The sequence below is a fragment of the Malaclemys terrapin genome, chromosome 4 (assembly GCF_027887155.1).
Source record: "Malaclemys terrapin pileata isolate rMalTer1 chromosome 4, rMalTer1.hap1, whole genome shotgun sequence".
Lineage (NCBI taxonomy): Eukaryota > Metazoa > Chordata > Testudines > Emydidae > Malaclemys > Malaclemys terrapin.
In genome coordinates, this window is record NC_071508.1 from 123,986,518 (window position 1) to 124,001,284 (window position 14,767).

The window sequence follows — 14,767 nt, forward strand, 5'->3', positions numbered from 1 at the left end:
GATGTTGTAAGGCATTTATTTCATTATGTGTTGGAAAGGGACAGTTGTGTCTCCAAAACAGTTACAGAAATAACAATACAATATGTACTGCATATTATTCTACTGTTAAAATCAAAATAGTGTCCATCACAGGTGCTTGGCAAATGAGGAAAAGGGGTAAGTTGCCACTGAAATAAATGGTACCAGAGAGAACAAAGCACCATCTTCATTGTCATCATCACATGTATTCAGTCATGCAGTATAAGTAAAAAGCCAAAGAGTAAATACTTTTGGTTTTTACAATAAGCCATGAATTTTTCTCTTTTATATATTTATATACAAATTAAGTACAAAACTGGTTTTATTTTTCATAAGTCATTTGTGAACAGGACTGAAGCAAATCACAAAAACATACTTGTTAACACTATAAAGCTGGTTCATGTGTGGACATTACTGTACTTGTGAAACTCCGCACCCCCAAAAAAAAAAATGGTCCCAAAAACTGATGGCTTTGGACTGGAGACACTGAATTTTAAACATGCCTAAGAGGACAACAAAGGGGGTATACAACTCCATTCACACAGGAAGGGATATTTTTTTAAAGCTGTAGGATTTTAAGGGATTATTTGTAGGGAGAATGACTGCATTTCAGTGGGACGTGTGGTTCTCACAGGGATATGCAGGAGCTATGTAAAATACCAAATAAATGATCCAAAGAAATAAATAATTAAAAAAAATACATCTAATACATGTTTTTGTTTTTTTTAACAGCACTGACTTTTTACAAGAGATAAACAACTCTCTCATTCTTTTGGGCTGCTAACATCTCAAACATAGGAGTCACTATTTTATACTTACATAGATGTGCCCTTTTATAATTTTAATATATGTTTAGATATATATGCCTTTTCACATACAAGATTGTTAAATTAATTTATATCTGAAAACTACTGTAGAAGGAATGGAAGATAAAGAAAATACAATATGGATTTCCTTAAAAGGATTAACAGGAAGACCTGATTTCTATGAGCTCTATTCATTAGCAATTATGGCTGATTCTGGAGTTTTCCAGGGCACCAATGAAACAGCCCATCAGGAGCTACAAGCCAGCAAAGGGATTTGGATTCTTGTTATTCACCATCCTTCCCTGTGCAAATAATGACAAATTGGCTCAAGCCACAGTTCCAAGTCCATGTGACACCATCAGACTATCTCTGTCTCTCGCACACGCACACACAATCTTCTTATAGTGACGTAGTCGTCTTCCCACTACAGAAAAGCTTCACAGTAAGCAGAAGTTCAGTATAAATCAAACAGCAACCAAACATTGGTATGTGCTGCAATACTCCATAACGTTCACTCTACTTTACTATAGATTTCACTGCACTATTTAGAACCAGATTCACTTAAATGTATTTTAAAACTCTAACCACATGAGAACTTGTTGAATCTAGTGGAGATATAAACAGACACATGCAGTCACGAGTTTAGCTTTTGGTGGCCTAGATCCATAGAGTGGGTGGGGGAAATGAAGGTGCAAAAGGATCTATTCTGGTGAGTACATCCGTATGATACTGGTATTAAAGCAGCAGGTACAAATAAAATCAACAAGCTGATCTGGAAGACAGAGAAAGTGTGAGTGTGTGTAAAAGGAGATTATATTAAAGGAAACATTTTAATCTACACTGAATGTTTTCTCCAACTTCTAATTTTTAAAAAGTATTGCAATACTGTGCATAATTTACATGTAAAGGCTATAAAACAATATAGCAGTTACTAAAAAGGGAGGGGAAAAGAAAAGAAAATTAGCAAAGGTAATGCAAGTAAATTACCGCAAGTGGCACAGGGATAACTGTGACAAACTATGTACTAGAGTTTATTCATTTAAAAAAAAAAAAAAACACACACACACACACACCACCAAGATTTTCTGCACAGCTGTGCAGGCTTAGAGCTGCTAGCTAGTTTGGAAAAAAAACAAAACAAAACAAAACAACCAAAAAAACAGATCCACTTGACACTACTACCACTCTCACAATTTGTGAAGCAAATGTTTGCCTAAAAACTGAGAAGTCTGGAAAGGATCAAAGATTATTTTTTCCAGAGACATCTAAAGCTTTTGGCCAGTTTTACTCTGTTGCCTTTTGGCTGTATCCTGATACAGATTTCTGTGCAAAACACCAATTGCATGTTTCATGATACAGTCCTAAATTATCTGAAGAATTTTGGGGTTTACCTTGGGAGAGCCTTAGCACCTGCAACTCTCACTGAAGTCTCAGGGCTTATCTACACTGGCACTTTACAGCGCTGCAACTTTCTCGCTCAGGGGTGTGAACCCCCCCCCAGCGCAGCAAGTTTCAGCGCTGTAAAGCACCAGTGTAGACAGTGCACAGCGCTGGTAGCCGCGCTCGTGGAGGTGGTTTTTCTGTGCCGTGACTACAGAAGCCACGTTAAAGCGCTGCCTTGGCAGTGTAGACTAGCCCTTAGGGTCAGGCTCTTAATGTGTATTCACCTACTTAAAAGAAAATGAAACAAACAAACAAAAACCTTATCAGTGGTTTTGTTTCTGCAACCTGCTGCAGAAGATTACACCAAAATCTAACAGATCTCCTACATACAAGTGCACATGCATTTAGAACTGGGATCTTTGAACCACTTTATCATTCAGATTTTTAAAAAGCCTAGATTTACAAATCAACGGTCTACAAGCTACAAGAGGCATCCTATAAGCCAGCCAGCCCAGTCAGTCAGCATCTAAAGCACATAGGTTTTGTATATCCAGACATGTGGACAAAACAAAAGGAAAAATGCCGTAGTCCAAGTGTATGTTCTATTTCACTAACCATAACCACTGATCATCATCACAGTTAGGTTGCATTTTAAAACTGCACTTTGAATAAAGCAGTATGTAACTTCTGAATGATTTACCATTACAAATCAAAGCATAATGTGGCAAAGCAAGCCGGTCGGGTGGATAGATGGATAAATGGTAACGGTTTTCCATTACAGGTTATTCTAATACCATGCAAGTATTCTCTACATAAAGGCAAATCTTGATCTTTGAATTGCAAAACTATAATTGGATTCAATAGGATCAAGATTTTGACCTTCACAGTCAATTCTGCTCCATTTAAACAAGAGTAAATGTGGAGAAAGGCCAATGAAGTTAATAGTGTTACTGCAGATTTTACAACAGTTAATAGGACAGAATTTGGCCCATTTTGGATAACAGTTGACCATTCTAATTACCGTGGAAATTATATCAATCCATACAATGATAAGTATGTAAACATCTGAAACCACAGCAGAATCTCACTAATTCACACACCCTATAATTCACATACACAAAACAGTGGTCTCTCCCTAATTCTCAGGAAAGTTTTAATAGCAAGGACACTATAGTGAGGTCTAATATTACTAAGACTTCATTACTTTTATAAAATATACTATAGAATATTAACTAGTTTACTATGAAGCATCATCATAACTAAAGCTAGTCTACACTTGCCAAATAAGGCACTGATTCAGCAAAGCACTTAAGCACTTGTTTAAAGTTATGCATGTGTTTAAGTGTTTTCCAGAATAGGGATGGACTTAAAACATGCTTAAAGTTGAGCACACGCTTGAATGTCTTTACAGTGAAGTAATCTTGGGTGGTTTGTTTTGTTCCTTGTTTTGCTGCATTTGTTCGTGTACTTGATACATGAACACACATTTCAATAGTTCATCATTGGTCTCCCAGCTGTTCATGTGAATTAGCAAAATTATACTGTGTGAGTCAATCTGAAGAAACATATCACAATTGTAGCTACTTGAAATTGTAGCTACATGCAGCTATCTGGAAATCCCATTGTAATGCTATGTCATTAAAGAATATTTGCATGATATTTGTGCCTAGTAAATTAAAGTGATACCAATAATCTAGCTAAATAAAAATAAATTATAGAATTTTGGAAAGACCCTGTCAGGGATCATGCTAGTGAACTAAGCTTATTTTCTAATTATTGCCAAGGTCTGGATTATACTTAAATAGGTAAAGTATCTTGTAAGGCTTCAGAGAATTACAAAATAAACTTTTTAACAATCATTTGTAAACAAGTGTAAAATGCACAATTGTATTTCAGTAGTTTATTTTGGAGAAATAAAGCAGTGCAAAATAGGCCAACCAAAATTCAGAAGGTAGCCAGGGAAAATAAATTCTTATTCAATGTTATAACTAGGAAACAGCATACAGACATTTTAACTGGATCCAACACTCTGATTCACGTAAACACAGTTAGTTTGAAAGGTCTCGTGTTACTAAACCATATTAAGCATCACTTCTTTTCCTCCCACCACCACCCATTACATTTTTTCCATTTTAATAAAGGAAGCAAATGGCAAATCTATAAACATTCCACCCACCAGTTACACAAGAGTACCATACAAAAATACACACTGGTGGGTTCCTTCCTGAGGGCATCTTTGTTTTACTTGAAACATAAAAAGATCTCAAAAAAAACCTTTCAATGTCTATTTTATTTCAGTCTTGGCTCTAGGAAAGGTTTGATCAGTCATTGTTATAAGTCCATAACTATGGTTGTCCTCCTCACTCCCACCCCTGCCACCTGGGACCTACAACATGCAGTAAACGGTGGGATTCAGCAATTATTCAGCAGCCTCAATGCATACTAGGGTTATGACAGGTGCCCAATTCAGAATTGATTTGTACACAAATCCAGGAACTTTGCTGTATTCGTGTTTCATACAAATCTGACTCCGAAATCCCAAAGACAAATGACATTCCTTATGGAACAGTCTCGTAGAATTTAACAGAAATTGATAGCCCCTCCCCTCCAATAAAACCCTATAGAAAGGTTAAGAGTGATTTTTACAGGAACCTATAGGACTTCTCCATGAGGGATGGCCCACCACCATATGGCAGTGAGCATTTTTCAAATGGTTTGGCTCACTCCTCCCTCCCTGTCTTCCTGCTCTGGCTACCTCCATTATCCTAAGGTTGTGTTACATCCCCTACCTGCTCCTTCCCTCCACAGTGGCTATCAGATACTAGTATAGTTGACGCTACGGTGTTATGGTGATGCATGCTCTATAAATGCTTAACATAGAAAAACATGGAATTGTCACATCCCAGAGCTTTCGTAATAGCATCTCCGTGAACATATTTTAGGGATTTCTTAAAGATGGAAAGGCCTTGAGCCCCATAAAAATAATGTGTATGCTTGAAACCTGCTTTTACAGCATTGACTGATTCAGTTACTTCCGATTTAGTGTTCACGATTGACAAAAGCTGCAGGAAATTTAAAAGGACAGAAGATGCTGCCATGTTGCAGGAAGAGAACATACATTTTAGTTTTGCTACGGTATCTCAACTGTAATGTATGATCAGCCTGTGCTACAGTTCACAAACGAGTACACCCACTACTCTTGTAATTTACCTGCCTAGCCTCCTCTGGCAGGCCCAGATAGTAACAGTCTCTAAATCAGGAAAACTGTCACAAATCATAACCTACACAAACCCCTGCTCGCTCCAATTTTGCTCATGTTCAATCACTGTTGAGAGCAATGATTTATGCATAGCCGTGTATTAATGGAGAATAGTGGCTACAAATCTGAATTACACATGTATTTACAGGATGTGCAAGGCTGGTGTACTACTCTGTGAAAGTAAAAATGGATCCATTTGCTAGCCCTCTAGCAAAGCATTCCTGCGCTTTGCCTGAGTGAAATGGAAGGACAATTATTTTCTCGGCTAAAGAATAAGCTTTAGGGTCTCATGGCCAGCCAAAAGTACAAAGAGCAGTGTTTTATCTACCAAGACACCCAAGTCCCACTAGTAGTATGCATCCTTTGCTTTTAAAACTCAAGCCTTGCTGGATCAAAAAAGATTCTTTACTGCCATGGTAGCATTCTTGTGGCAAAATACAATTTGAAGCTTCCTTTATCTTAAACAACTCGGTTCAAGGAAGAGAACCCCTGAGTTGAAACTGCAGTCTCCACCTCAGTTTTAAACAGGAGGGCAGCTGCAATCTGTTTTGAGCCATCAAATAAGGTGCAGCCCTACTGCCCTCAGCAAGTTGCCAATGAAGCTCTGGGCACACCTATTCTGCTGATACTGAAGCTTTTTTAAATGTTCTTTTCAAGGGTCCAGCTGGAAAGAGGGAATGGGAAGTACTCTGGAAAGGTGAAAATCTCTAGCATTGTCACGCATGCCACGTCAACTATAATTCTTTCCGGTTCCATGAGGTCTGATTTTAAAATGCTGGTCACTGGTGATTACAAATAAAATCTAAAACGAAACGCAAAAGCAACCCTCCCACATTAAGGTCTAGTGTTAAAAACACAAGCATGTGCAAGCTCACTACAGATTTGCAACTGGAATCTGAAGAAATGTATCCGGATCATTTTTCTTCCCCACTCCTTTTCAGATAATTTCATCAACAAATCGTGTTAAATCAATAGAAATTTGTTACAGCCTGCTCTGATTCTAGGACCGTGATTTGACTCCCCACGGCTTTTCCTCAGTCCATGGTGTTGTCTGGCTATTGAGAGGAAGCTTTTGTTGCCAACGTGGCAACGCAGTGCTGCTGAAAGCTGGGGGACACTGCAGAGTTGCAGCCTAGTCTCTGGTGCTGCAGCTTTACTGAGCTGTTGGTCTCACTTTCCACAATCCAGGAGGAGTCTTTTCCCACCACGCTTCGGCAGCCTGTACTAGCACAGCATGTCCGCTCCCCTACTATGCCGCCGGTCTGCTCAGCCAGGAGTTTGCTGAGGTTTAGCTGGGTCACCTCCGGTGTCTGGCCCTGCAGGACAGCAGCTATGTGGTTCAGGAGGTCTGTGAAGAACTCTGCAACACCCTCATAACCTGAGAAAGAGAGAAAAGCAATGCCATCAATTCCATCTTTCCATTTCACTGGCCTTGTGTACAAGTCTCCCTTCTCTTGCCCCTTTCCCTGCACGCACACACACACACACCTTCCCACAATAAAAAGTGGCCTTTATTTTTCTGGGCACCATTTGGTGCACACAACTAATTGCATAAGACAGACACCTGACTGCACCCTCAAATAAGCTAGTTAAACATCTACATGCTAATGAACTGCAGAAGCCAAACTCCATCCCCCAACACCCCACAAATAGATATCGGGTCGATGCTCTTAAAAAATGGCTCCCCTCATTACTTTATTTCTAGTTACGTAGGGTTACCATCCGTCCATATTTCCCCGGACATGTCCGGCTTTTGCGTCTCTAAATAGCCATCCGGGAGGAATTGGTAACAAGGTTAAAATGTCTGTTTTTTTTTTCTCCCTCGCCTCCCTCCCTCCCTTCCATGCAGAGTGTGGCTGCTGATTGGGCGGCTGGGCTGATTGAACCGCTCCCATTGGCCTCCAGCAACCAGAGCCCTCCCCTGCTCCCCCCTCCCTCTGCCTGCAGCCCTGTGTAACACACAAACCGACCCACTGGGCAGCGTGTTTTGCAAACACATGGAGCCAGAATGGTAAGGGGAGTCGGGGGGGGGGAACAGTCAGGGAGCGGGGGAGTGTTGGATGGGTCCCCGGCCTCCACCTGCCACCCCCCCTCTGCGCATCCGCCCCCGTGGAGTCCCCCCTCCCTGCCTGCCTCTCCCTTGCCTGCTTGTACTGCCAGAGCCAGCAACAACTGCTGTCTGCTGCCCCCGGGTCCTAGCGTCCCCCATCCACTAATGGGATGACAGGCTGCCCTTACCCTGCCCTTTCACCCTAGCCCTGAGCCTCTCCAACGCCCCAAACCCCTCAGCCCCAGCCCTGATCCCCCCGCACCCTAATCCTCTGCCCCAGCCCTGAGCCTCCTCCTGCATCATGAACCCCTCATCTTCAGCCCCAACCTCATCCCCCCGTACCCTAATCCTCTGCCCCAGCCCTGAGCCTCCTCCTGCATCATGAACCCCTCATCCCCAGCCCCAGCCAGAGCCCTCATCCCCCCACTCCCTAATCCTCTGCTCCATCCGAGCCCCCTCCTGCATCATGAACCCCTCATCCTCAGACCCACAGCCCTCACCCCTGCATCTCCTCCTATCCCCAAACTCCCTCCCAAACCCCCTCCCCCTTCCCACACACCCCCTCCTGCCCTCAAACTCCCTCCCAAGCCTGCACCCCCTCCCTTTGCACTGCCTCCCACCCCCAAACTCCATCCCAGAGCCTGCACGCCTCACCCCCTCCTGCACACCCACCCCCTGCCCCAGCCCGGAGCTTACACCCAGCACCCAAACTCTATCCCAGAACCTGCACCTTAACCCCCAGCCCAGGACCTGCACCCCAGACCTCCTCCCCCCACCAAACCTCCCTCCCAGAGCCTTAGGCAGGTGTGTGTGGGGGGTTCTGGGCACCACCAAAATTTCTACAACCCTGCCACCCATGCGAGTGGATAAGGGTCGGGGCAGTCAGGGGACAGGTAGGGTTCTAGGGGGGGCAGTTAGGGTGAGGGGTGCTCAGCAGGGGGCAGTCAGGGGACAAGAAGCAGGGGGGTTGGGGTTTTGAGGGGGGCAGTCAGGGGGTGGGAAGTGGGAGGGAGTGGATGGGGCGGGGCTTCCCCCCCCCAGTGTCCTCTTTTTTGATTGTGGAAATATGGTAACCCTAAATTATGATGTTGCTAAGGAAAAATTATTCAGCAACCCGAGATAATCTGGTCTGGTTGATCGTAAAGCCTCATGAGGGACTAAAACAACAAGGTGTTCGTAAAAGTTGTAGCAAAGAGACTGCAGTAAGTTCCCCTTACTTCGCTGTAGAAATTAAATGAACTTTTGTTTAAATATTTTGATGAGGTGACTTGTATTTCTCTCTCAATTCAAGCTCTGGTTTCTGCTTCTCCCAAGTTTTTGTTTTTATATCTTATCTGTCCTCAATTCCACTTTTACCCCTAAATTGCAGACTATTTGGGACAACCTTAACTAACTCTTGTCATCTGATTTCCAAATCTTCCTCTGAAGACTCCTTCTAAAGTACAATTGCCCTGAGGGGCTGATTTAAGGCACCCTCTAGAAATTCCTCAAACGAACTCCAACTGCGGGTATTTCACAGAGCAATTGGCCTGGCCTTGCAAACTACAGAAAATGCACTTTGTGAACTTTCCATTCATGCTTGTCTAACCTAATCCAATGAGGTCTTTATATCATGCACCCCTCTGCGATACTGTGTGCCAATGTTAGGGCAACGCTAAAGCCAAATCAACAGGGCAATATTATTTAGAAACAAATCTTTCATTTCAATCCTGAAACCTGGCAAGCAATTACTCAAGCCAATATTGGTCTAATGGTTGGGAGTAGGAGGGGGCAAAATACTGAAATTTAAGAATTGTCCGTGCATGGGAATGATTCCTTTGTTCTGAAAGATTCCAAAAGATTTACATTACACAGTTTAACAGAAACACCATTATGGTTTTCTGAGTAAATAAAATTGGCCAAATCCTGGGAGATTACTTAGATTATAAACTCTTTGGGAAAGGGTCTGTTCTTTTTGTTCTGTGTTTGTACAGCGCCTAGTACAATCAGGTCCTGGTTCATGACTGTTTCTTTATATTCTATAGAAGAAGAAAAAGAAAGAAATAGCATTGAACACTTAGTATCTTGAATGTCAGCTACAGGTGGTCAGAACCTTTATTTCAATTGTAGGCTCTTGGGAGCAGGGTCTATATATGTTTGTACGATGCCTAGCACCGAGTCAGTAGGTGGTACTGTAACATTATTATTATAAGAAGATCAAGGATTTGGACTAATTATGTAAGAAGTATCTCTATCAAATACATGACATTTTAAAAATGCTATATACATATTTTAATGATCACTAGGCTACTGTGTAAATAACTAATATTTTTTAAAATTTCATTTGAAACCCATTCCCAGGCCACTGTGAAATCAGAGCAAAGAGAGCATGAACAAAGTAAATATATATTTAAAAACATCTGTAATCGTGTGGGTACAAGGTAGAGCAGGACAAGGAGGGAAAACTCAAATATTTATATTTTTAATCTCCTTCCCCTTTAAAAAACACCTTATCAGAATAAAAATACTACTACAGACTGAAAAATGTATTCTAAAATTAGAATCTAAACAGGGGTGCTTTTGTGATTTTAAGGTGTATTTATAAACAATGTGTGAATCAATTAACTGTTACTTATATAGTGCCTTTTAAAAATTTTAGGGACAACTACAGGTACAAATTTTCATATGCTCCTTTGATAATGCAATTAGTGTGCTGTTCATGGTCTAAGATGGTAGCTTTTAAAATTCAGTTTTCTTAGCAACTTGGAGACCATTAAAAAAAAAAATTCAACCCACTTAAAAATGACAAAGTGCCAGGCCACCAACACTAACCATCACTATCTATTCATCAGCCAGGGTCTAGCTAAGACTGTTAGAATCACAGGAACCATGGAATCCCCAAGCTCTCTCACGAAGAGTTGGCCTTCTAAGATTTCTTGCTTATGTAAACCCTTCCCCCAGGATTAGCCTTTAAATCTACTCTGTGTGCTTCAAACGCCCTGGGAATAAGCCATCTCCATAGTAACAGCTTTAATGTGCAGAGGACAGATCCATAGTTCCTTGGGGCGTTTTGGACATGCTCAGTGAGAACAAAATCAGACCTATTAGAACTGCACAAGGGAAACTCACAATGAAGTTGCTCTTAATGCTTTATGGCCATAGGACAGAGACGGTGATTAACTCCTGATACCCGCATGAGAGAACCCTGCACACGGTCACAGTCAGGTTGTTGGGTGCTGTTCACTGACACTGCTGCTGCAGCTATTTTGACAAGACAACTGGGGGGAAAGGATTGCACATTTACATTCAGGAGATCAAGTGGAAGGATGATTTAATTAAGTTTGAAGAAATTTTAAGCAGCTGGGATGGGGTTTACATTGCATCAAGGAATAGTGGCAGGACATACTTTTCATAAGCCTCTAAGTGGGTGCAACTCCCTTGAAATCCATTCCAATCAATGTAGTTGCATCTGCTTACATGAGGTCTGAATTTGGCACTGTGTGGGAACGGAATGAAAATACTGGGTGTAAGTGGATAATATCAGTGTCACCTCATTGAATTGAGTATAAGAAGGAAGTCCACACAGAACTAGAGATGAGGCTGAACCAGGAATTCAAGTCCCCGGTCCTGAACTTTGGGGGCGTTCAGATTCAGATCTAGATTTGGAGACCAAGGCTCGTCTCCGCACAGCTCTGGGAAATGATTAATATTCCCAAGCTAATACTGCAAATGCTGTGGGCCTGCTTTTTAAAAGAGCACCTTCACTCATGCATATTCAGTTGAGTACCCATTTTTTGTGTGTAGTCACCTAAGCACACAGGAGAGGATAGTCACTGCCTTGTTCACACACACAAAAACCATACATATCCAGATAGAACTGACACACTCAACTCCTGCCTAATGCACATGGAGTCTACACCTTGCATGTGCAGGTGATAATGCACAAGAAGAGTATGCACAAAATTCCACAGAGGCAAGCAGAAGCCAGGCAACATGGAAAATCAAGCCTTATGAAACCTTTTGCACCTTACCAGCTGCCCCAGATCAGGAGATCATAAAAACCACATGCTACCTGACTATTGGCTAGTATTAAAGATCTCCATGTGTAATGTCAGCCAAGTCCAATCCAACCAGTTTTCTGCAGCACAGGACAGACAGTAGGCAACATTCATCTTTTAAATTTGCTGAGAGAGGGACTGTTACTAAGTGGAGCAGGTGACAGATGAGGTACCCCTACGGATATATCTTCTCCCAATTGGTTACGTTAAATCAGTCCCGAGATCACAGCACTGGCTTGGGGAAGTGACAGATTTAAACTAACTTTGAATCTGGTTGCAGCAGCAGCAGGAACCAGGTCTGGGGATGGACTGACACAGGCTTTGGCCTGGCCTATCGCATCCTGCCATCTATGATTATACTGAGGAGGGTGTGAGCCCTTCTTAAAGGAACCCCACACACCTCCATTGAGTATAACAAACAGATGGCCAGGTTTGGAAGCCACTACACTTGCATGGATCTTGCTTAGCCAAACTTGCATCCCCCACCAGCAAGTCAGGTAGATGGGACAGAAACTGAATCATAGAACTGGAAGGGACCTTGAGAGGTCATCTAGCAGGGTGGATAAAAATCAATGATTTTTAAAAAAATAAAATAAAATAAAAAAAAGTATCAGATTTTTTTGATAAAATGCTTTTTGAGGGAAAAAACCTATCTAAAGGTAGTTTTAATTAAGATACATTATGGCTCAAAGATATCTCATCATTGAATAGGGATTATAAATTCTAATTCTATAGTATGAGACAATATACTCACGTAATGTTTAAGAAAAGTTTTGTAGATTAGTTCCAATGGTTTAGAGACCCAATCTTATGGGGTTCCAGGGGCTTCTGTATAGATTATTTAGGTTCATCTTTCTATCTACCCAATGGGACTAGAAGATACCATCAGAGATGCTTAGTTCTGCAGTTCTCAAACTGTGGATTTGTGTCTTCAGAGATAACATGCTTGTTAACAGCAAAAAATGTTTTTAAATAAATAAATAAATTATAGAGGTGAGAAATAACAGACCTCAACCCTATTGACCCTCTGCAAATTTGTGTACACGGAGTCAATCCCTTACTTCTCTCTAAAAGTGCAAAGTTTCAAAACTTTCAATGAATAGAAGATAGTTGGGAGTGGAATAGATCTGGACAAGGAGAAGAAGTCTGGAGATAAATGTGAGAAGGGAGGGTCAGGCAGTAGAAACAAAAGGGAAACTGTTTGAGCAGCATATTCCAGAAGTCTTGAGGTCTTTCTGAGTATAGCCTTCATTGATTTGAGATCTACCATACCATTCTCTCACTAGAAGGGAAAACCTATAATGGAAGCAGGCTGTAAAAGAGACCCAGTTTCGGAATAAGAACCATTCAAGAAATATATGTTTGCTGATGATGTTTTAAAGAAAGTCACACCAGTGAACTGATGGAAGTCACTTAAGCACTTGGATTCAGAGACTGTTGAAGTGATAATCTCACTTTTAACAGCAGTAGCTTCTTATGCCGGAGTAGAAAGAATATTTTCTTCCTTTGGACTAATTCATTCCAAATTGAGAAATCATTTGGGACCTGAAAAAGCAGGAAAGCTTGTTTTTCTTTTCCAGATTATGAACAAATGGGAAACGAAGGTGAAGATGACTGAGTTAGCTGCAGAAGCCAATATTTTAAATTTCTCATGTTGACCTGCCTGACATAGTCGATTTAATTTTTGTTTTAAAAAAACCAAATATTTCATTTAACTATTTTAATTAAAAACAATTTTAACAAAAACAAACCTGATTTTAAAAAACTTGAATGTTTAACTAAATTCAAAAAAACATATGCTTGTTTTGTTAAAATATTATATGTTTGCTGTTGAAGAAAAAAATCTAGAATACATAACATTGTTGTTTTAGTTAAATAAAACAATTTAAATGTCTGTCTGGTGATGTTCTCGTCCTAATACAACATGGCAAGAAAATCCTCCAAATATTAATGATTAACCTGTTGAATTGCAGATAGTTCACCTCCCAATGACTTCATAAATATCTGCTTCAATTACCTTTGGTAAATCAAATAACCAAACAATCATTCATTTTGTGATACAGCTGTTAAACTAATCTGAAAAGTTTTCAAAATAAATTACTTTAAAAATGTATAGTGTGTATCTTCTAAGAATGAAATCTACATCTATCTCTGAGTTACGAAGAATACGTATCAAGGTTACACCAACCAACAAGAATGCACTTTTATGTAGAAATCCATGATTAAATTGAGTCTTCCTGACTAGTGATTTAAATCAAATCCATCCTGTTATCTAATCCAGTCCCCTGCACTCATGACAGGACTAAGTATTATCTAGACCATCCCTGACAGGTGTTAGTCTAACCTGCCCGTAAAAATCTCCAATGATGGAGATTCTACAACCTCCCTAGGCAATTTATTCCAGTGTTTAACCATTGGTGCCATGGGGGGCTGATCTCCTCCATGAAACAGCTGAAGATTGGTGTCCAGCTTGATATTGTGAGATCCATCAGCTTCCTTCAATACTATTGACCAGGGGGTGTTGCTGACTCACTTGCAGACTGCAGTGCGGAGGAGTAAGACAGTTCTCAATGGCTCAATTCCTTCCTCAATGAGCACTCCCAGAAGGTAGAGCTGGGCAGTTGCTCTTCAACCCCAGGGGCATTGTCCAGTTCCATAGGGCTCCTTCTTGTCTCCACAATTGCTTAAAGTGTATACAAGGCTAATGGCTGGGCTGTGGGGATCTCTATATTCTGAAGACACCATGCTACAAGACTCCAGCTCACTTGAACAGCCAGTGCAGTCAAATGCGTTTCAGTGGCTAGGTGAGAGTGGGGCATGGATGAGAGCTAGCTGGCTAAATCAGGATAAGACTGGAGTGACATTCATAGATTGAGGAAAAGCAAATGCCAAGTGAGGATTATATCTACCACGTGTGTCTGACATTTGTGACTTAGGCTCACAACCTGGGGGTACTGTTGGATCCCCAGTTTGGTTAAATGATCCTAGCGCAGCAGTGCCCAGGGGGCTTTCCCCCTCCCCCGCAGCTACATCTGACCAGGAGACTGTGCTAGTTTGTTTTGGATGCGGTCAGTGTTACCATTATCTATGCCTTTGGCATTCCCAGGTTTGGATGACTGCAGTGCATTCTATATGGGACTGCAACTTAAATCCACGTGGAAACTAAAGCTGCTGCTGAATGTGGCAGCCCAATTGTTTTAAAGAGAGATGAGCA

The 14,767-nt window shown here is 41.3% G+C and overlaps 1 protein-coding gene across 1 annotated transcript in view; it reads right to left on the reverse strand.

Annotated features, from left to right (window-relative positions):
- ITPK1 (inositol-tetrakisphosphate 1-kinase) overlaps positions 1 to 14,767 on the reverse strand; it is a 227,932-nt gene continuing 213,165 nt past the window's right edge. The window contains exon 10 of the mRNA XM_054025384.1: positions 1 to 6,844. Coding sequence (XP_053881359.1) covers positions 6,522 to 6,844 — 323 coding nt within the window. The 3' untranslated portion in view covers positions 1 to 6,521. The remainder of the gene's footprint in view (positions 6,845 to 14,767) is intronic.